At 60.9% G+C, this 20,246-nt stretch overlaps 2 protein-coding genes across 9 annotated transcripts; one reads left to right on the forward strand and one right to left on the reverse strand.

The window, feature by feature from the left end:
• The first annotated feature begins 697 nt into the window (after positions 1-697).
• On the forward strand, positions 698-11,246 carry CELF6 (CUGBP Elav-like family member 6). Of its 7 annotated transcripts, none has more exons than XM_072345164.1 (13): positions 698-965; positions 2,829-2,911; positions 5,678-5,726; positions 6,682-6,810; positions 6,890-6,969; positions 7,363-7,506; positions 7,640-7,784; positions 7,870-8,019; positions 8,121-8,183; positions 8,848-8,928; positions 9,016-9,159; positions 9,766-9,920; positions 10,051-11,246. In XM_072345164.1, the coding sequence occupies exons 1-12, from the start codon at positions 698-700 to the stop codon at positions 9,891-9,893; spliced, it is 1,464 nt and encodes a 487-aa protein (XP_072201265.1). In that variant the 3' UTR covers positions 9,894-9,920; positions 10,051-11,246. The 7 variants fall into 7 exon arrangements, with proteins under 7 accessions (XP_072201265.1, XP_072201266.1, XP_072201268.1 ...); XM_072345165.1 differs by having other exon boundaries at positions 8,851-8,928; XM_072345167.1 differs by having other exon boundaries at positions 705-965; positions 6,685-6,810.
• A 737-nt stretch (positions 11,247-11,983) lies between these two features.
• Positions 11,984-19,347, reverse strand: PARP6 (poly(ADP-ribose) polymerase family member 6). 2 transcript variants are annotated; one of them, XM_072345672.1, is made up of 22 exons: positions 19,233-19,347; positions 17,767-17,844; positions 17,558-17,652; positions 17,378-17,438; positions 17,198-17,288; positions 17,055-17,121; positions 16,505-16,654; positions 16,128-16,305; positions 15,885-15,938; positions 15,706-15,801; positions 15,537-15,629; positions 15,335-15,460; positions 15,190-15,255; positions 15,000-15,067; positions 14,237-14,285; positions 13,665-13,774; positions 13,502-13,574; positions 13,303-13,372; positions 12,755-12,834; positions 12,622-12,685; positions 12,432-12,516; positions 11,984-12,364 (listed from the first exon to the last, which is right to left on the reverse strand). In XM_072345672.1, the coding sequence occupies exons 1-22, from the start codon at positions 19,233-19,235 to the stop codon at positions 12,262-12,264; spliced, it is 1,860 nt and encodes a 619-aa protein (XP_072201773.1). In that variant the 5' UTR covers positions 19,236-19,347; the 3' UTR covers positions 11,984-12,261. The 2 variants fall into 2 exon arrangements, with proteins under 2 accessions (XP_072201773.1, XP_072201772.1); XM_072345671.1 differs by having other exon boundaries at positions 13,665-13,777.
• Positions 19,348-20,246: the final 899 nt, after the last annotated feature.

A 20,246-nucleotide genomic window follows, 5' to 3' on the forward strand; every position in this document is an offset into this window, starting at 1 on the left:
CGGCAGCCTCTGCGCGGCCACCCAGAACCGCCCGGCACAGACTCGGGGCAGCCGTGGGTCCGCTGTGGGGCGAAGCGGAGAGCGGGGCCGGCACCGGAGGGTGGGGGGGAAATAACGGCACGGCTGTCTGTGCCAAACCGCGTCCGAAAGGAGGTTAAAAGCGCGATGAGCAGCGCTGGGCTGGGGGCGACAAACGGGCCGTGCGGCGCACCGGGAGGCTGGGAGCGCTGCTGGGAGCATTGCAGGCAGCACTGCTGGGAGCACAGCGGGCAGCACGGCTGGGAGCATTGCTGGGAGCATTGCTGGATGCACTGCTGAGAGCATTGCTGGATGCACTGCTGGATGCACTGCTGTCAGCACTGCCGGCCGCACCGCGCCGCGCCTCCGCTCAACTCCGGAGCCGACCGACGGCCGGGGACCGCCCCGGGGGGCGGGGGGGCGGGGAGGCGGGGCCGAACCCCCCCCGCGGGATTGGCCGCCGCCGCCTTATTATGCTAATGCCTCGCGCCCGGCCGGGGCCGGCCGGCTGACGTCAGCGGGCCGGCGGCGGCGGAGCCGAGCGGGGCCGAGCGCGGCCGGGCCGAGCCGAGCGGCGCCGAGCGGTTCCGAACGGTTCCGAGCGGCGCCGAGCGGGGCGGGCGGGCCGGGCCGGGCCGGCGGGGCGGGGCGCGGCGGCGGCGGCGGCGGCGGAGCGGCCATGGCCGCGGCGGGCAGCGGCGTGGCGGCGGCGGAGGCGGGGGCGGGCCCGGCGGGGGCGGCGTTCAGCACCGCGAACAGCGGCCGAGTGAACGGGCTGAGCCACCCGCCCGGCGCCATCGCCATGAAGGACCACGACGCCATCAAGCTCTTCGTGGGGCAGATCCCGCGCAACCTGGAGGAGAGCGACCTCAAGCCGCTCTTCGAGGAGTTCGGCCGCATCTACGAGCTCACCGTGCTGAAGGACCGCTTCACCGGCATGCACAAAGGTACGGCGGGGGGGCCGGGGAGGGCACCGTGAGCAGGGGGTGTCCCCGGGGTGGGCACCGCCAGGGGAAGATGCCCCTGAGGTGGGTAATATCAGGTGGGTATCGCCCTGAGGTGGGCAGTATCAGGTCGGTATCGCCCTGAGGTGGGCAGTATCAGGCGGAGATGCCCTGAAGCGAAGGCACCGTGAGGTGACATTAGCCCTGAGGTGAAGCTGCCCCTGCATACCACCCTAGGTATGAGATAGAGGCACCCCTCTATCTATAGAGGCACCCCTGTGGGGAAGGCACCGTTGATGAGAAGGAGCCGTGAGGTGGAGGAGCAGCCCTGTGCTGAGTTATTTACCCCTGAGGTGGGGCACCACCAAGGTGGGTGGAGGCACCCATCTGAAATAGGGGAACCTCCGGCACGGGGAGCCTGACCATGCTGGGAGCTGCCATGGGAGCACCCTGGGCCAGAGCCCCCCACAGCCGGGGGAAGTGCCTGGATCTGCAGCACCAGTGTGGGACTGTGGAGCTCCAACTGCCACCTGCACAGGGCCCTGTGCTCCTCTGCAAGCCGTCAGCGCGTCCCCGGGCCATGGGCAGCACCTCCTTGGGAATGTTTTGGAAGCTGAAACAGCGCCGGTGGATGTCGACGTGCTGGTGAGGTGGGGTGACCACCAGACCGCCTTGCTCTTGGCACCATGGCCTCTAAAAAACGGCATCTGAAGCCGTGTTTGTGCCCCAAGCCAGGGGCTTTGCACCGTGCTGCCCCTCAGCTCTTCATCCAACATCAGATTTGGCTACCATGGCCCAGGATCACGACGTGACTGCGGATGCTGCTGTAATTTGAACGCCATCCGTGCTCAGGATGAGCCTCCGGGCACAATCGCTGCCATCGTCACTGCCCTCCGAACTTCACATGGGCACCGTCCCCATCGTTGCCCGCAGGGAGGAAAATCAAAGGCAAGGCGAGCGGAGCGGAGGAAGCCAGCTTGATTACAGATGGTAAACACTGGAAACGCAGGCTGCTGGGAAGGACCCGGTGCTCGGGCTGAAGCGAGCCGCAGCATCAACCTCCCCTCTCCACCTCGGATTTAGCCCAGGGCTCTGTCCTTGATCCAACCAGCGCAGATTTGCCCCAGAGGGGGTGAAGGACCCCATCCTCATCGCCCCCTGCTTTGCTGCCATGCTCCCTCTCCTCTGAGGCACGCTGATTGTACTTATTAAGAGTTATTAATACTTAATCAGCTGGCGGATTTAATTGTGCCAATATTAAAAATGCATCAATGTCAATTTTATTCATTAAATATTTACTTTGTTGAAGGGAAACTGTTTTGCTGCTGTTTTAATATCACTTTCCGAAGCTTTTGGATGTGACCTCAGTAAATCTGGGGAGCCCTCAGATGGGGAGCGACGTGGCAGCACGGGGCTGGGGCAGGGACCGGCCATCCCCCAATGTGAGCTGTGGGGTCGGCGGCGTGAGTCAGCGTGGGAAAACCTCACCCCAGGCACGCTCCTGTTCCTGAAGTGCCACGACGTGACGCTGGAGGAACCAGAGCGCCGTCGCCATCCGCAGCGAGGAGATGCTCCGGGGTGTGCGGCGTCGACGCTTGGAAATGTGCTTCGTGCAGAACGTTGGCTGCGGCTTTCCGCAGGGCTCCCTGGTGCTGTGCTTGGGGCTGCACGCTCCTGCCTTTCTTGCATTAATATCTACCACTCGGTTTTGGGGTTGAGCCCAGTCCAGCGGTTTCTATTGTGCACACGTGGCCCAGGATAGGTGATGTGGTGCCGGGTGCCCAGTGCTGCAGTAGCCTCTGAGCGGTGGGATTTGGGGTGCTGCGGTGTCTCCCAGTCACTAACGCTGTGTCCCCATCTCTGCAGGCTGTGCCTTTCTCACCTACTGCGCCCGTGACTCGGCCCTGAAGGCGCAGAGCGCTCTGCATGAGCAGAAGACACTGCCAGGGGTAAGTGATGGCAGGGAATGGGGGCGAGGTTTGGGGTGGGGGCAGCAGGTCACCCTGCCCTCCCACGGTGGCGTGGGTTCTGCACCGGGCTCAAGGCAGCATCACAGGTGTCACTTTGCCTCGAGGATTCAGCCGTGATTTGTGTCACTGCTGTGATGAGTTTGGGCTGCTCAGCCAAGCGCCCGGGGACAATGGCCACAAGCCCCGGTCTGACACCAGCTCTGTCGGTCCCGAGCGCGTGTTCAAACGTGGCCTCATTAAACACGGGCTCATCCCATGTAACCAATCCCCCTCCCCAGGGCCGGGTTGGTGGGTGACGGATGCCAGGGGTGCAGCGCAGGCCCAGTGTGAGGAACAGGAGCTGCTCCAGCGGCCGCAAACCGAGCATTGATTTTCCTCCCGCCTGCGTGCCACTGTGCTTTCTGCGGGCTCTGACCTCCGGAGCTTTAACAAAGTGAAAATAAATATTTAATTATTCTTCTAAATCAAAATCAATAGGGCCGCCGCTTGGCTGGGGAAAGCGCGGGGCCCGTAAATATAAATACCAACCTCGGCCGTGCGGAGGGGCCTTTTGTTACGGCTGGGAGGGACGTGCCCACCCCAACCCCCCCCCCACCGAGGCCTGGCCACCATCAGTGGGCTCTACGGCCCGAGGGCAGCCCTGCGGGGGGCTGAGGCCGTCCGCACGGTGCCACGCGTGCTGGGCACACGCCTGCCCGTCCGCCCCTTCGCAGTGCACGCACCGTGTCCCCTCGCACACGCGTGCACAACCGCTCCGTGGTGTCGGTGCCGCGACACTCTGCTGCTCGCGCTGTTGTTCACGGATGCGACTCCGCGTGGGTGCCCATCTGCGGGTTTGTGCTCGCACGGCCGTGCTGGTTCTCGCACCCCCATCCTGCTCTTGCACACCCGCGCTGCTGTTTGCACACCCCCCTGCTCGCTGCCCGCCCCTGGCGCGGTGTGGGGCGTGGCCTGGAGGAGAGGGCGTGGCCTGTCGTAGCCCCGCCCCTCGGCCCGGCCCGGCCCGGCCCGGCTCGGCTCGGTGGGGCTGCGGCTGCCCCTCTCTCGCCCCGCCTCCCGCGCGCGCCGCTGCGCGAGCCGAGCCGGGCCGAGCCGAGCCGAGCCGGGCCGCCTTGGGTGGAGCCGGGCCGAGCCGGGCCGAAGCGAGCCGAGCCGGGCCGAGCCATGCAGCTGCCGCAGGTGCCAGCCCCGGGGCCGCGGCCGCCCGTGCTGTGGGTGCCCGCGGGCTCCAAGCTGCTCTGCATCGAGGTAGGGCCCCCGCCTTTGTCTGCCGGCACGGCCCCGCCCGGCCGGGTGCATCCGTGCGGGTGCGGGGCTGTGCGGGTGGGTGCGGAGCTCGGCTGCACCGCGGGGGGCGGGGGGGGGGGGGGCAGAGGGTGCGGACGGGGGATGGGAGGGTCCTGTCCTGCGGGGGGGGCTGTGCTGTGCTCCAGCCTGCGTGTGTGTATGTGCAAGGGGCGTGCAACGGGAGAGCAAGGGGGTGTGCACGCGGAGGGGCTGCATGCACGCTGTGTGCTGCTCGGGGCACGGCTTTGCCTCTGGGGTTGGTGGAGCGTGCAAGCGGCTGTTGGTGGTGCTGGATGTGCAGCCGTGTAACTGTACACGGGAGCGTGGAAGCGCGTGTCGCTCACATTCACACCCGGTTCACACGAACGGTGTGGGTGCAGCTGTGCCCCAGGGGTGTGCAGACGTGCGCACACGTGTGCATGGCACGTGGACACACGGCAGTATGTGGGTGTGAGCGTGCAGGGGGGCTGTGCCGGGAGGGCTGTGCACGGGGGTGTGCAAGCAGCGCTGCCCGGACCCCATTTTGGAGCTGCCCAAGCAGCGTGTTGCTGCGTGGGGGAGGTGGGCTGATGCCCACGGCCTTCCAGCAAAGGCCGTTGTGATGGTGAATGTGGCCGCTGGGTCGGCGCCTTTATCCCCCCAGAAACGGGACTCGCCCTTCCCAGCTGTGGTGGGGCCGTTGGGATCCCTGTGTTCCTCGATGCCACCTCGGGGCTGAGGTCCCCCCCAGCCCGGTCCCTCCCCAGAGCATCCCTGCCTCGCACTGACATCTCCTCCCTGCGTTTCCCTGGAGACGAGGCGGTTGCCGTGGAAACCGCCCTCCTCTTCTTCCCGAGCCTTCCTCCTCCTCCTCCTCTTTGCCACCCAGGGCTGGCGCTGCCCCCGCCCGGCTCTGGGGCTGCCCCATGGCGGCATTGTGGGGTGCAGTGCCCGCACACCGCTTGCACGCTCCTTGCACGCGTGCCAGCCCCGCAGGCGTGTGCCCCATCACGCGTGACGGCCGTTGCCGTGACGACCCTATCAAGCACATCAGCGCGGGGGAAGCACGCTTGTTGCCATGGAAACGGCCGTAATTGTCGCACTTTTTCAGAAGAAAAAGGGGAAAAAGGAGGGGGAGAAGTGGGGAGGGGCGGCCCTGTGCTGCGTGGGGAGGCATGGCCGTGGGGAAGCGCTGACCCCCTGTCCCAGGGCACGCACGTGTCACACCCACGGGTACGGGCACAACGTCGTGCCGGGCATGTGTCACACCCACACCCGTACAGCCCTGCTGCGAGGTGACGGGCTCCTGGGAGCCACCGCGCGTCCGTGTCGGGTGGCTCTGGACGTCTGACCACCCCAGAGCGCAGCCAGCCCCGTGCGGCCGGGGGCAAACGGTCCCCAGAGCTCATCTGCCCCACGTATGGCGTCCGTCAGGATGTGACACCGCGCTGACTGCCCGCTGCTGCTTGTGTGTTGCAGATGAACCGCCCCATCCAGGTGAAGCCGGCGGACAGCGAGGGACGAGGAGGTAGGTACAGATAGCCCAAGGGCAGGGCACACCTGGGGGCGATGGGATGGCAGCACCGAAGGGTGCGCTGAGCCGCAGCGTGTAGCTCGGGGAGAGGGCTGAGTCCTGGCATCCTCTCATCACACCGATGAGAGCTGGAGGCTGGAAGTGGCCCTGGAGGATGGCAGCAGCGCCGTGAAGGCACTGTGACCCACGGGTGCTGGCTGATGGCCGGCTGTGCCCATCCCTGCGTGCAGCGTGGCTGTGTGTGCATTCAGCACCTGGTCCTGAGCACGGTCTGGGTGTGTCCCAGAAGGACCCGCGAGTAAATGACCCACTCAGTGCCTGCCTGGGGGCCGCTTACAGGTCGATAGGTGCTCTGGCCCCTCGCCCGGGAGCTGCTCGGCCCCTCGGCAGATGCTGGCTGATGCGTGACCAGCGGTGCGTAGCCCCGCTCCGGCACCGATTCCCTGTGTGCTGACGGCCGCGCTGCTGTTGCCTCCCGCCGTTATTTCTGCATTTCCCCAGCAACGCTCCGACACGGCACCTTATTTCCTTTGTGAAATGCCATTAGTGCACGGCAGGAGCGCGTGGCCACGCGGGGCAGATGCTGGTAATAATCACCAGCTCCTCATTATTGACTCTCCCTTCCCTCGTTTTCTGGATATCGATGTCTCGGGCACAGCCAGGGGCTGCAGGCAGTTCTGCTGCTCTGTCACACCATCGCCACTGCTGGCGTTTTGGGGCTCCTTTTGTCTCCTGGCCGCAGACCCGTGGCACAGGATGGCATCATGGTGTACAGGAACAGCCCCAGCAGGGACGTTTCCCCACGCACACACATTGTAGGGCGCTGCGCGTCCTCACTGCTGGGTTTTGCGGTGCTGCTGTTCCCTCCGTGATCCATCTGCACACCAGGGACGGGGAGGGGATGTGCGCTGCGCTGCTCCCCCCGCCGACAGCTCTGCTTTGCCTCCAGAAGACAGGAAGCTCTTTGTGGGCATGCTGGGGAAGCAGCAGAGCGAGGATGACGTCCGGCGCCTCTTCGAGCCCTTCGGACAGATCGAGGAATGCACCATCCTGCGTGGGCCCGATGGGGCGAGCAAAGGTGGGGCCAGGGAGCGGGGCCTGGCAGCCAGGCATTGCCTGAATGCCTCTTGTGACTGTCCCCGTCCCTCTGCCTGCAGGTTGTGCCTTTGTGAAGTACAGCAGCCACGCCGAGGCACAAGCCGCCATCAGCAGCCTGCACGGCAGCCAGACCATGCCGGTAAGCGCTGGCCACGCTGTCCCCTAATCCAATCACCGGCTAATTTGATCTGTCTAATTGGATCACAATCCCGGTGTGCTGCCCGGATTGCCTGGGGTTCATCCCTGCCTCACACCAGGGGTGAGCATGTGGGGCTGTGGGAGAAAGGTGTGGTTTAATTAACAACGAAGGTCAACACCACCAATGAGGGGGAAACGAAACAGCGGTCAGGGAGCAGCTGCTGGGAGCGGGGGAGAAGAGGGCTGTAATTAAACCCCGTATTGATTGCTGCGTGCTGCGGCCGGCCCAGGCGGCATCCCCAGGGCTCTGTGGCTGCGGGGTGTCCCTGTGCTGGGGGTGCCGTGGTGGGGATGTGGTCGTGGCCCCGCTCAGCCCTGCCTCGCTGTGCCACAGGGCGCCTCATCCAGCCTGGTGGTGAAGTTTGCGGACACGGACAAGGAGAGGACCCTGCGGCGGATGCACCAGATGGCGGGGCAGCTGGGCATCTTCAACCCCATGACCATCCAGTTTGGCGCCTACGGGGCCTACACACAGGCGGTACGGGGCGGCGTGGGACAGAATCTGATTTTGGGGGGGGGATATGCCAGAACATGCTAACCTAGCCTCCTCACTCCTTTTTACCTCTGTGCCTCACTTGCTTTTCCCTCTCTCCTCGGCTGTCTCCTGTCAGATCATGCAGCAGCAGGCGGCCCTGATGGCAGCGGCGCAGGGGACCTGCCTGAACCCCATGGCCGCCATTGCTGCTGCCCAGATGCAGCAAATGGCCGCCTTCAACGTCAGTGGGCTGGTGGCCACCCCCCTCACCTCCTCTTCAGGTACAACCACCCTCCCTCCAGCCGCCCCCTCGGTGGCCATGGGGCCTCAATGGCGCTGAGCCTCCCTCCTTCCCGCGGCCCGCAGGTACCAGCACCCCGCCTGGCATCAGCACAGCGCCCGTGCCCAGCATCGCCACACCTATTGGTGTGAATGGCTTCAGCCCGCTGCCGCCGCAGACCAACGGGCAGCCCACCTCCGAGACCATCTACACCAACGGCATCCACCCCTACCCAGGTACCGCCCCGCGGGACTCAGGCACGTGCCCAGCAGGTGCCGGGAGCTGTCCTCAGCTTTCCCTTGGCTTATTCTCTTCCTTCTCCCTTTTCTCTTCCCAGCTCAAAGCCCCACAGTGGCAGATCCCCTCCAGCAAGCCTACGCGGGCATGCAGCACTATGCAGGTCTCACACTTGGCTTTGCACTTCTCCGTCTCTCCCCTCTCTGCTCTTTGCGGGTTGGGAGCGAACTGGGCACACGTTACTGTGTTTGATACAGCAAGCGCGGGGTGTGGGAGCTGTGGGGCAGTGATGGGGGGGATTCTGATTCAAAGCATCGTCCCCTAATCCCAACCAGTGCGTTCCTATCGCCCTCATGCTGGTGCTCCGTCAGATTTTGGAGGCAGGCAGGAAGGAAGTTAATTGGGAGCACTGGTGATTGTTTCCAAACTTTCTCCAGAAAACAGAGTTCTTGACCCCTGGTCATTGATCAGAACCGACCAAATGTGCTGCTTTCCTCTTCAGTAATGGCACATTCCTGGTGCCACCAGCATCCCCCCTGGGGGAGCCATTCCCATACCCATCACCACGGGAGAAAACACCTCAAAAAGAGTTTTGAACCCAGTTGCACCATCCCGCTGTGCCACACCCAACCCTCTGCTTCCTGATAGAAGGTGGCTGGGAGAGACAAGGCTTTGGGAAGCAGCCGTCAGAGTGGTGCCCGTGGCTGCTTGAACTCTGTGCCACCAAACCCAGCGTGCTGGGGATGCGTGGCAGCAGGACATGTTCCTGAGGGGACATCCTGTGCCCATCCTGTGCTGGGGTTTCAGTGCCGCGTTCTCTGTTCCAGCAGCATATCCCACTGCCTACGCACCCATCAGCCAAGCCTTCCCCCAGCAAGCGCCCATCATCCCGCAGCAGCAGCGAGAAGGTAAGGGGGGCACCCTGCGCTCTGCACGTTGCTGGTGGCCCCCGCCTGGCAGCTGACTTGTGGCCCTGTCCTTTGTGTGTCACCCAGGTCCTGAGGGCTGTAACCTGTTTATTTATCACCTGCCCCAGGAGTTTGGGGACGCGGAGCTCACGCAGATGTTCTTGCCTTTTGGCAATGTCATCTCTGCCAAAGTTTTTGTGGATCGTGCCACCAACCAGAGCAAGTGCTTTGGTAAGTCACCGTGTGAGCAAAGCCCAGAGCAGCGTGGTGGCTGCCACCGTGGGGCTGAAGGACCACAGCACGTGGGGATGGAAGGATGTACCCTCCTGCTGTCACACTCCTCGTGCTCTTGACGCATCACCTTGGTGGCCACAGATCTCACCACTCCATTGTCCCTGCATACCCGTGCCCTTTTGTGTCCCCACTGTCACATCATTGTTCCCACAGACCTGCTCACCTTGATGTCCCCACAGACCTTGTGCCTCTGGAAGTCCAGTCATCTCAGTTTCCCTGCAGACCCCACGTAGACCTTGTCACTGCAGTGTCCCCACCAATCCCATCACCCCAGCGTCCCTCTAGATTCTCTCACCCCAGAGTCCCCGCAGGCCCCATCACCTCAGTGTCCTCACAGACATCAATATCCCTGGAAGTGCCATCACCAAGCTCCATGCATTGTAGGGTGATGCCTGTAGCCCCGTGTTCCTGGGCTGAGTGAGCACCCTTGGGGAACTTGGGGCCCGTGGTGAAGTTATGCCACGACCGTGTTGAAGTCAGGCAGCTTGGTCACAGTGACAGTGACAGACTGTCCCCGTGTGTCACCCTGTCCCTCACCCCCAGGTTTCGTCAGTTTTGACAATCCGACCAGCGCTCAGGCAGCCATTCAGGCCATGAACGGCTTCCAGATCGGCATGAAGAGGCTAAAAGTCCAGCTAAAGCGGCCGAAAGATGCCAACAGACCCTACTGACCCCTGGCACCCTGGCCCCGCAGAGAGGTACCTGGCGGCATCACAGGCCTGTTTGTCTTGGCATGAAGAGTGGCTGTGTGGGTTAACACCACTCTGAGGTGGGGTCTGGGGGTCGGCTGTTGCCCACATTGCTCACGGTGCATTTGCTGTCTCGCAGGTCGGGCGTCCCGCGGTGTCTGCCGACTTCCCCCTTCCCCAAGTGCAGTATCCAAACCCGTAACTCTCTTTCTTTGCAACATATCCCGGAGGAGGAGGAGGAAGGAGAGGAGGAAGAGCTGATGAAGAAGAAGAAAAAAGAAAAAAAGAAAAAAAAAAAACAAACAAAAAAGCGAAGAAGGGAGCCGTTCTGGTCGTAGCTTTTCTATTTCTTTTTTGATTAATATTTTTCCAACCGGTCTTGTTTGTTTCTTAACGGGAACGAGAGAGCGAGGAGGAAGGCAGGAAGGAGGAGAGCAACGCGGCGTTGGGGCTGAGATTTGCTGCCGGGAGAGGACTGAGGCCCGGGCAGCCGGGATGTGAGCTACCTTTTATAAGCACTCATTTGCTGCTACAAATTTCCCAAGAGGAACGAAGAAAAGAGGCTCCGGATGGATTATAAACCAAAGCCAGCGGGATGAGACCGACCTCGGGCAATTCACCTGGAGGATGAGGATGCCTGTTTGGAAAGGGAAATCTTGGGAGGTTTTTTTGGTTTGTTTTGTTGTTGTTGTTTTTTTCCACGTCTGGCTGGGAAAAAGAGGGAAGAAAAAGGATAAGAGGATGTTGGACTTATAGAAGATATATATAAATAAGTATATATATATATATATCCCATGGAGCAGGGGAGCGGGACACGCGCTTCCCCCTGCTTGTCACTGGCACAGGGACATAGGATTACTTGTTTCAGAGTCATATCATTCCTTAGAGTTTAGGGACCAAAGGACTATTGCTTTTTTAAATATATATATAAATAAATTAATTTAAAACACACACACACACACACAAAAAAAAAAACTTAAAAAAAAACAGGAAAAAAAAAAACCTTGTAAGAAACACCTCGGGCGCATGAGCTGCCAGCGGCGCCGGGAGGAGCACGGCTCAAGGGCTCGGTGTGGGGGGGCAGTTTGTGGCCAAGCGCTGGGGGGGACGCAGAGGGGATTTTGGGGGGTGAACGTGGCCAAAAGAGCCCTCGGTCGCCTGCGGGAGACGGCGAAGCGATTTGCTTCTTTGGCTCTTTTGTGAATTCTTTTTTTTTTGTTTGGTTTGGTTTGGTTTGGTTTTTTCAGCCAAAAAAAAAACAAAACGATTAAATAAAAAATGTGAGGTTTCGGCAGAAACAAAGCGAAGCGAAATAAAATTATTTTGTCAAAATGGTCACCTTGGTTGGTTCTTTGGAGCGATGGCTGCCACGCCGGGCCGACATCGGCCGTGTGTTTGGAGGAGGAGATGCTGCGGACCCACCAGGACCCGACCTGCACAAACAGCCGCTCCTGTGGGGATTTCTCCTTGTGTTTTTTAGTTGCCGCTTCCCAAAGGAATGTGTCCCCGAGCAGCGGGAGCAGGCAGGGCCTGGGCTGTTGGGCTGATTCCCTTTGGGTTAATCTCAGTGTGAAACCGCCTCTGTTCCACCCAGCCAAGCCCCAAGGCTTCCTTTGGGGTTTCCATGCAGTGGGACGTGGCCATGCAGGCGCTGGCAGCTGCCCCTCTGTCACTGTTGGTGTCTGTGTCAGCTGAAACAAAGCGCGGCCCGGTGCAGTCCTTGCTCACTGTGTCTCTGCTCCTGTCCCCGTGGTGTCCCTCCGGTGTCCCCAAAGCACAAGACAGCAGATGCTCTCCGTGATGCGATCCTCGCTCTGCAGCACGTGGCGTGACCACAAGATCCCTTCAGAGTGGCCGCATCCCATCTCTCCACAACAGCCCATCCCTTCCCATGTGCCCACCGCTTGATGCAGCTCCATCCCATCCTTATATCCCCGTCCCTCTGCCATCACATCCCCTCCCTGTGCCCCCTTCCCTGCACCCCGCAGCACTCAGCCCAGCGATGCGCTCAAAGAATTCCACACCACCACAACAGCTCGCTTTCCTCTTTTTTTTTGTTGTTTTCTTTGTTTGCTTTCACTTGTTCTGTCGGTTTGGCTTTTTTTTTTGCTTCAGTTTCTCATCAATAAAAACGCCATCGCCACAAACGTGAGGAGGGACAGCCACCAGCACAGGGTCAGGGATGGAGCGTAGGGGACACGGGACCTGGCAGCCCACTCCCCGCTGCTCACCTTTGCACAGGGAGGAGCTGCGGCCCCACGGCCACCCGCTGGTGTCCCCGCATGTCACCACCCGCTGCCAACCACATGCGGGGCCGTCGCTCAGCACCCCCCAGCAGGGCCCCTGCCACTCAGTTTGTGTACACCTGAGTCCCGATCACACGCATGATCTCCTTCTGGATTTTGGGGTCCTGAGTATTGATATTGGCATCTCCCACCTGGCCGTCTTCGTACCTGGAGGGAAAAGTGTTAGCGGTGCCCACAGGGCGGGCGTGAGCACAGAGCAGGTGCTGGCACTCACACAAAGAAGAAGCGGGTGCAGACGTGGTCTGAGACGGGGCAGACCCAGATGTTGCCATGCTTCTGCAGGTCCTTGGATGTGATGACTGCGGAGGGAAGGGGCCGCCATGTGGGGGCTGTCCCCGATGCGGACGTCACGCCAGCACACCCAACCCAGCCCTGTCAGCCCACCACCCCACGTGGCTCCGCACCTTCGCAAAGCGCGATGCAGTTCAGGTTACGGCTCTGGAGGAAACGGGACTGGATGGAGCGGGTCTGCAGGGAGAGCAGCCGGTGTCAGCCCTGCCCACTCCCAGCCCCAGCCCCGTGTCCCCGCTGTGTCACCTGGGGGATGGTGTTCATCCGGTTGTACCTCTGCACCAGCTCGTCCTTTGAAGGCATCCGGTGCTGCCCTTTCCCCATCCCTGCGGACAATGGCACAGTGGTCATTCCTGGCCTGTGGGCTCCCAGGCTGGGGACATGGCTACCACTGGGCAGCAGCACCCTGAGGTGACACGGGGATGGTGGTGGGGACACGTGTCAGACACCCCAGGGATGGCCACACCAGGAGAGCCAACCTGCAGGCAAACACCAACCCCCACAGTGGGAGCAGCGCCTTTTGGAGTCAGCACAAGGAAGAAGCAGCTGCCACGTCACTTTAAAGTCATTTTTTCAGCCTAGGAAATGCCCACTCCTTGTTTTCTTTTTTTTTTCCTCAGTGACTGAGTGGGTGCATCAGAGTGCCCCGATTTGCTGGGGAGACGATGGTGTGGGAGAAGGACATGGGATGTGGCTGGGACGCCTCAGCATCCCAATGCCATGCGGCTCCTCTGTGTCATGCAGGGAGCAGGATGGGAGCACAGGTGGTACCAGCAGAGCAGGCAGCCTCTTACCTGAGTATCCAAAGGAAATACTGGAGATGGGGCTCAGATAGATGCCCTTGCCATAGGCTGCTCCATGCAGCTTGCAGGAAAACACCGGGGTGAGCAACGCGGCACCCGCGGCAGCCTGGGCACGAGGCACAGCATCCCTGGGGCTGCCCACATCCCTCCCCACCTGCCCGGATCCGGAACCGGCATCAGCGAGCGGTACCTGCAGCTTGGTGTAGGATGCGTTGACCAGCCCGTTGCGCAGAATGGAGTGCCAGTTCTCAATGTGAGAGCCACTGCAAGAGCCGGCGTCAGTCCCACAGCACCCAGCCCTGCAGCACCCCACAGGGATCCCACCAGACCCCCACCGCCCTGCAGTTGCTCACTGGAAAGCAAAAGTGCTGCCGTAGAGCTTCTTGGCGGTGCGGAACCGGGCCTCCTTGGCTGGGGGGCTGCTCAGCAGGAGGAACTGGTGCGAGGTGTGCATGAACTTCAGCTGCTACCAGTGGAAAGGGCAGAGCAAAGGCAGCGCCGACGAGGAGAGAGGACAGACAGACGGACACAGATCATGCACGGCAGCCCCCAGCTCTGCACCCACCTCAGCACTTTTCAGATGCTTGGCCATGGCGGGGGGGCCAGGATTTCTAGGAGCTCACCCACTGCTTCCTGCAGCATCCTCTGTTTCTTGTCCCAGTACTGCATCCCACATTGCACACCCCATGTCCTCCACCCAACAACCTACATCTCATGCCTTTATACCCCCATGCCATACACATACATCCCTCCTCCAGCTTCCCATATTCTACATCCTCTGTCCCACATCCTGCATCCTCCATCTCACACCATAAGTGTACAGCCTGTAGCTACACCTATACTGCACATCCCACCTCCCATACCCTACACCCCACACCCTACATCCTGCAGCTCACACCCGCACAGCGCTGGCCAGGCCACTTACCCTGCTGAGAGGCAGCTTGACAATGTGGGATCTGTTGCTGGAGATGATCCTGTGGGGGCAGAAGAGAAGGAAGATGAGATAGAGTGGTCCCACCTGAGCCCCACTAGTCTCTAAACACTTTACTCCTTACCATCCAACCCCATCCCACTGCATCCCATCACATTGCAATGCATCACATCCCATCCTAACCCTACTGTGTTCACTTTTGGACACCTCAGTGGCAGAAAGACATCGAGGCCCTGCAGCCTGTCCAGAGAAGGGCAACAGAGCTGCGAGGGGTCTGGAGCACAGGTGTTATGGGGAGCAGCTGAGGGGGCTGGGAGGGGTCAGCCTGGAGAAGAGGAGGCTCAAGGCAGACCTTATTCTTCCCTACAACTCCCTGACAGGAGGTTGCAGCAAAGTGGGGGTTGGCCTCCGCTCCCAGGTAACAGCAATAGAATGAGAGGAAATGGCCTCAAGTTGTGCCAGGAGAGGTTCAGGTTGGATATTAGGAAAAACGTCTTCTCAGAAGGAGTGGTCAGGCACTGAAACAGGCAGCCCAGGGAGGTGGTGGAGTCACCATCCCTGGAGGTGTTCAAGAGCGGTGGAGATGTGGCACCGAGGGACACGGTCAGTGTGTATGGTGGGGATGGGTCGATGGTTGGACTAGATGATCTTAGTAATCTCTTCCAACCTTAATGATTCTTTGATTCTGTTGTATCCCATCCCACCCCACTCCACCACATTTCACTCCATCCCACCCCTTTAGCACCCTTGGTCTTACCACTGCAGAAGGGGATGTGCCAGTGGGTCCAGCTTGTCCATCTGCTTCTTGATCTCCAGATAGGAGCCCTGGAAGAGCCACAGCACCACAAAAAAAAACACATAACCAACCCATAATGGAGACAGGCACCAAAATCCCATGTAGACATCCAAAATGGTGCCAGGATGCAGAGCTAGGGCTTGCCATGTACCTGGGTCATCTCCCGGATGGACATCACGCTGTCCAGAGCCTTCTGCAGCCGCTCATAGTTCTTCTTCTGCATGTGGGGCAGCAGTGAGGGGGCCGTCAGAAGGGTGTCAGTGCCCAGTGCTGGGGCACACCACCCCGCTTCTTACCTTGGGGTTGAAGGCAAGTGTTTTGGGGTCATTGGGGTCCACCACGGAGGGATAAGGCTCGAAGATGATGCTTTTGCGGGGGGATTCCAGCGCAGCGCGGCACATGGCCACCAGCAGGTCCACCACCTGGCCACCAAGATGGACATGGGGTCACCCCAGAGATTCCACCTTGTGTCACCCACCTGTGTCACTCCCCGTGTACCTCAGCGCCTGTGGCCACTTCTTCTGCTGCACCAGACATCACGCCCAGGGTGTAGAAGGAGAAGACGCACAGCTCACGGGTGCACACGGCTGGCTGCAGAGGGGACAGGCACTCAGTGATGGTGACACGGGGTGACATGCACACTTACCTGCCCCCAGCAGTGCTGCACCTTGAGCATGGAGCCGTTCTGGAAAACGTGCTGCTCATCACACACCACGCAGTACTCATTGAGTGTCGGGATGCGCTGCTCTGCGTACTTCATGATCTGTAGGAAAGGTCCAGGATCAGCCCCATGGCGGCCCCGGGAGTCATAAAGGGACAGCAGGAGCAGTGCCATGGGCTGCTCACCTGGACGAGGAAGCCGTACTCCAGCGTGGGGACGTTCTTACAGTGGCCACCAACCTGCGATGGAGCCGGAGCGGCGCCAGATGCATTACTCCTTTCCCACACCCCTCACACAGCATCAGGACCTCCCAAAAGCCCTGGAGGCCCCAGTACCATCCCAGAGGGACAGTGGGGACATGTGCCCCTGATGCCATGTGGGAAAGGGAGGGAGAGCAAAGAGAGCCCCAAGCCGGGGTTGACACCCACCAGGATGTTGAAGGGGGCAACACCTGCCTGGGTGCTGGGGGTGTAGCCAAACACCTCCCCCTTTGGGTTCTTCACTGTGCAGGAGACAGAGCGGTTCATCAGGCGGTTGACGCGCACTTCAGGAGCACCCAGCTTGCCCTTCAGCACCGAGTCTGGGATGACAGGAAAGCTGGGCGACCTGTGGGCACGGGACCGAGGAGACACTTGTTACCATCACCCTCCCCAGAGGGCCATTTCCCTCACAGCTTTTCTGTTCCCCTACATCCAGCGCTGAATTTTCACCTTCCTGCTTTTGGGGATTTTTCAAGCTCCTGTTCACCTCAGCAAATGAGGGAACTGAGGCACTGGGGAGGGTGGGGACATTGCTGGAACCTTACTTGGGGATGGGAGAGAAGATGCTGAGACCGGCTCGGAACTTCTTGATGGTGCCACTCGTTTTGAACCAGCTGTGCCTCTTCTCCTGCTGGGTCTTCAGGAAGTCGTTGCTGAGATGCTTCCATTGCTGCGATGTGAACATGCCCAGGATCCTGGCAGAGAGGTGACATGGGTGCCCAGGTGGGATGCTGGCACCCAGCAGTGCTTTGGCTGAGCACATCTCCTGCTCCACCCCAGGGAAAACTCAGTGACCAGCCCGTCCTGGAGCTGTAGGGCCAGCAAGAGCACACAGCGTGATGGGGACATGTGGCACCTGGCTGATCTAGGAACAAAGTTTGCCCTGAGAGGCAGTGGTTGCCCTGACCCTGGAGACAGCCAAGGTCAGGCTGGTGGGAGCTTTGAGCCCCTACTCTCCCCTAATGGAGATGTAGGTGTCCCCATTCATTGGACTGATGGCCTTTATGGATCTCTTCCAAATCAAACAATTCTCTGATTCTATGAAAACAGTAACCTGCTCCCTCCCTGTCACCCCGCAGTGTTTTTGGTTCTTACTTCTTCAGCTGCAGGCCCAGCCCAAAGCCCTCCTTGTTGGATGGCTGGAAGACCTCGATGGACGGTTCTGTGGGCACAGAGCTGCTGGTCAGCACAGCGCTCACAGCCACGCAGGGACACTCTGACTGCCCATCCCCACTCACCGGGGCCATCGAGGTACTGGGAGAGGGAGAAGCGCAGGCGCAGGACGATGGGCTCTGTCCGAAGCACCTTCCAGGCTGTTGCCACCTCCTCCTGCCAAGAGACAGCCACGGAGACATCAAGGTGGATGTGAGGACCCGAGTGCCACCCCACCAGATCCCCCCTGCACCTCAGGGACTCACATCGAGGAAGCTGATATTCACGTGGAGGTCGATGTCCACGTCGTCAATGGTCCCATACTCTCTGCAATGACACGTGGCACGGTGGAAGGCGTGAGTCTGGGTCCTGGGGGTGCCCCCACCAGGTGACAAGGCACCATCACAGCCAGGTGCCTCGGGATGCTACAGCACAGGCACACCCACCTGACGGACACAGCATTCTCGCTGTAGATCTCCTTCACGGCCTCGATGTCGGCGTCCAGCTGTGGGTGCCGGTACAGATCGGCGGCACAGGTCCCCTGCAACAGCACCATCGCATCCGGTGTCCCCACAGCCCCACAGAGGGGACAAGGAATCCCCAACACCCCCCCCCTCTCCCCCTACCGTGGCTCCTGTTCCCCCAGTGACTTTACCTGTACCCCATAAAGGAACTCCTCAGACTCATTGTCCCCATCGGAGTCATCGTCCGTCCAGTACTGGCCCTTGAGGTCCTGTGGGAAGACAGATGGGGGGCAGAGGGTTAGTGGGGAGAATTTGGGGCAGAATGTTTTGGGGGAATTTGTTGGGGTGGGCTGGGGGCACGTTGAGGAGTTGGAGGGGCAGATTGGGGGCGAGAAAGATGGGGATTGGGATTTGGGGGGTTGGGTTTGAGGCGCAGGTTTGCAGGGCACAGAATGAAGGGCTGCACCGAGACAGCTTTGGGGGTTGCAGGTTTGTGGGTCAGATTAAATAGTGTAGCTTTGGGGGTAGGTCCGGAGGGAACATTTTGGGGTGTAGGTTGAGAGGCAGCAGATTGAGGTGCAGACTGAGGAGTATAGGTCTATTTGGGGAGAGCAGGTTTGCAGGATAGATTTGGGGCTGCAGGTTTGTGGTGGCAATTCTGGGGGTAGATTTGGGAGTGCAGGTTTTGGGGTGCAGGTTGGAGGGAGGATTGAGAACTGCATGTTTAGGTAGCAGATCGGTGGGGTGAAATTTAAGGGTGCAGAAAGGAGGATGGCTCAGGGGTGCAGATTTGGAGTGTGGGTTTAGAGGTGCATGTTTAGGGGTTGCTTTCTCAGAGGTAGATTTGCAGGGTGCAGATTAGGGGGTTAGATTTTGGGGTATGGGTTTTTGGGATGCAGGTTTGAGGTACAAGTTTGGGGTACAGGTTATGGGGCTACAGATTTGCAGGGTGCAGACTGAGGTGCAGTTTGAGGGATCCAGGTTTTGGGGATGCAGATTGAGGGGTCCAAGTTTTGACAGTGCAGATATGGGGTACAGATTTGGGGTCCGGGCTGTGGGTAAAGATGCAGGGTATGGGTTCTGGGGATGCAAGTTTAGGGGTGTCGATTGAGATGTGCAGGTTTGGGGTGCAATTGGGAGGTGTACACTTGGGGTGCAGGATGAGGAATGCAGGTTCCGGAGGTGAAGGTTTGCAGGGTGCAGGTTTAGAGGCACAGGGTTAGGGTTATGGGTTTAGGGTTGCGGGCTTAGGGGCGCAGGTTTGGGATGCAGGTTGAGGGTGCAGAATAAGAGATGCAGGTTCCAGAGGTGCAGGTTTGCAGGATGCGGGTTTTGATGGGCAAACTGGGAAGCGCGGGTTGGGGGTGCAGGCCGTGCAGGCCGGGGGGGCACCCGGCCGTTACCCGCAGAGGCCCCACAACCGATGGGGAGGGGTCAGCTCCCTCAGCCCCTCCCTCCTCCTCCCGGGGCAGCTCAGGGCTCTCCGGGGGGCACACGGCGGACCCCAGCCCCGCGCTCGCGGCCGTCCCACCTCAGTACCGCCGCCCGCGGCGCGGCCCGTGCGCGAGGCCCGGCCCCGGCGCCGCCCGCAGGCCTTGGACCGAGGCGGCCCGTTGGCCCCGCTTCCCCCGTCCCCGCAGCCGTCCCCGGCCCTCACCATCTCAGCGCTGCCCGCGGCCTGGCCCCGTCCCTGCCGCCTCCATGCCGCCGGGCGGGCGGGCGGCCATCGGGCCTTGACGTCAGGGCCCCGCGCCTCCGTCGCCCGGCAACGCCGCCCGGGCGGTGACGTCACCGCGGGGACCCCGGCCCCGAACCCCGACCCGTCCCGGCCGTCCGCGTTGCGCCTCCAGTGGGGCCGGGCTATGGCGGCGGGCAGCGGCCCCCCGCGGCCCCACTTTGGGTCCCCATGGGCTCTGCTCAGTGTCCCCAGATGTCCTTAGCGCAGACTCTCCCCCATGGTGCTCGCGGCTACGAGCCGTGTCCCCACACGATGGATCCACGTTGGGTTCCTGCAGCCCTCACTTGGTGTCCTCAGCACACGGTCCTCGTGGTTCCCCATGATCTCATGTTGGGTCTGCATGATCCCCCCGTGGTCTCACACTGGGTTCCTATGGCCCTCGCTCAGTGTCCTCCACACGTAGTCCTCATGAGACCACTTTCGGTCCCCATGGCCTCACACTGGGTGTCTGCACTTCTCATTGTCCCCAGCACATGGTCCCTGTGTTCCCTCACAGTCTCTATGGCTCCATGTTGGTTCCCCGTGGACCCTCATACCCTCCCATTAGATCCCTGTGGTCCCCACTCAGTGCCCCCAGCATAGGAGCCCTGTGGTCCCTCACAGTCCCTCATGGTCCCTATGGCCCCATATTGGGTCCCCTTGGCCTCACATTGGATGCCCCATGGCCCTACACTGGGGCCCCACGGTCTCTGCTCTGTGTCCCCAAATGTCCTTAGCACAGAGTTTCCATGGTCCCCCTTGGTGCTCATGGCCACATGCTGGGTCCCCATAGTTCCCCTGGCCTCACATTGGGTCCCTACAGTCCTCACTCAGTGACCCCATAGCAGGGTCCCCCTGTTTCTTCATGGTCCCTCCCACTCTCTGTGGCCCCACACTGGGTCCCCATGGTTTCCACTTAGTGTCACCAGCACAGTGTCCCCGTGGCTGTAACAC

This window comes from Excalfactoria chinensis, chromosome 10, assembly GCF_039878825.1.
Source record: "Excalfactoria chinensis isolate bCotChi1 chromosome 10, bCotChi1.hap2, whole genome shotgun sequence".
NCBI lineage: Eukaryota > Metazoa > Chordata > Aves > Galliformes > Phasianidae > Excalfactoria > Excalfactoria chinensis.

Bases quoted from the DNA above. Each gene is read 5' to 3' on its own strand.
- CELF6 (XM_072345164.1), top strand. From the start codon at position 698: ATGGCCGCGGCGGGCAGCGGCGTGGCGGCGGCGGAGGCGGGGGCGGGC. The intron at 966-2,828 runs GTACGGCGGGGG...CCATCTCTGCAG, and splicing joins CTTCACCGGCATGCACAAAG to GCTGTGCCTTTCTCACCTAC. The intron at 8,929-9,015 runs GTAAGGGGGGCA...TGTGTCACCCAG, and splicing joins CCCGCAGCAGCAGCGAGAAG to GTCCTGAGGGCTGTAACCTG.
- PARP6 (XM_072345671.1), bottom strand. The intron at 15,802-15,884 runs GTGAGCAGCCCA...CCTTTCCTACAG, and splicing joins AGTACGGCTTCCTCGTCCAG to ATCATGAAGTACGCAGAGCA. The intron at 13,778-14,236 runs GTAAGTGGCCTG...TTCCACTGGTAG, and splicing joins TCAAGCTGCCTCTCAGCAGG to CAGCTGAAGTTCATGCACAC.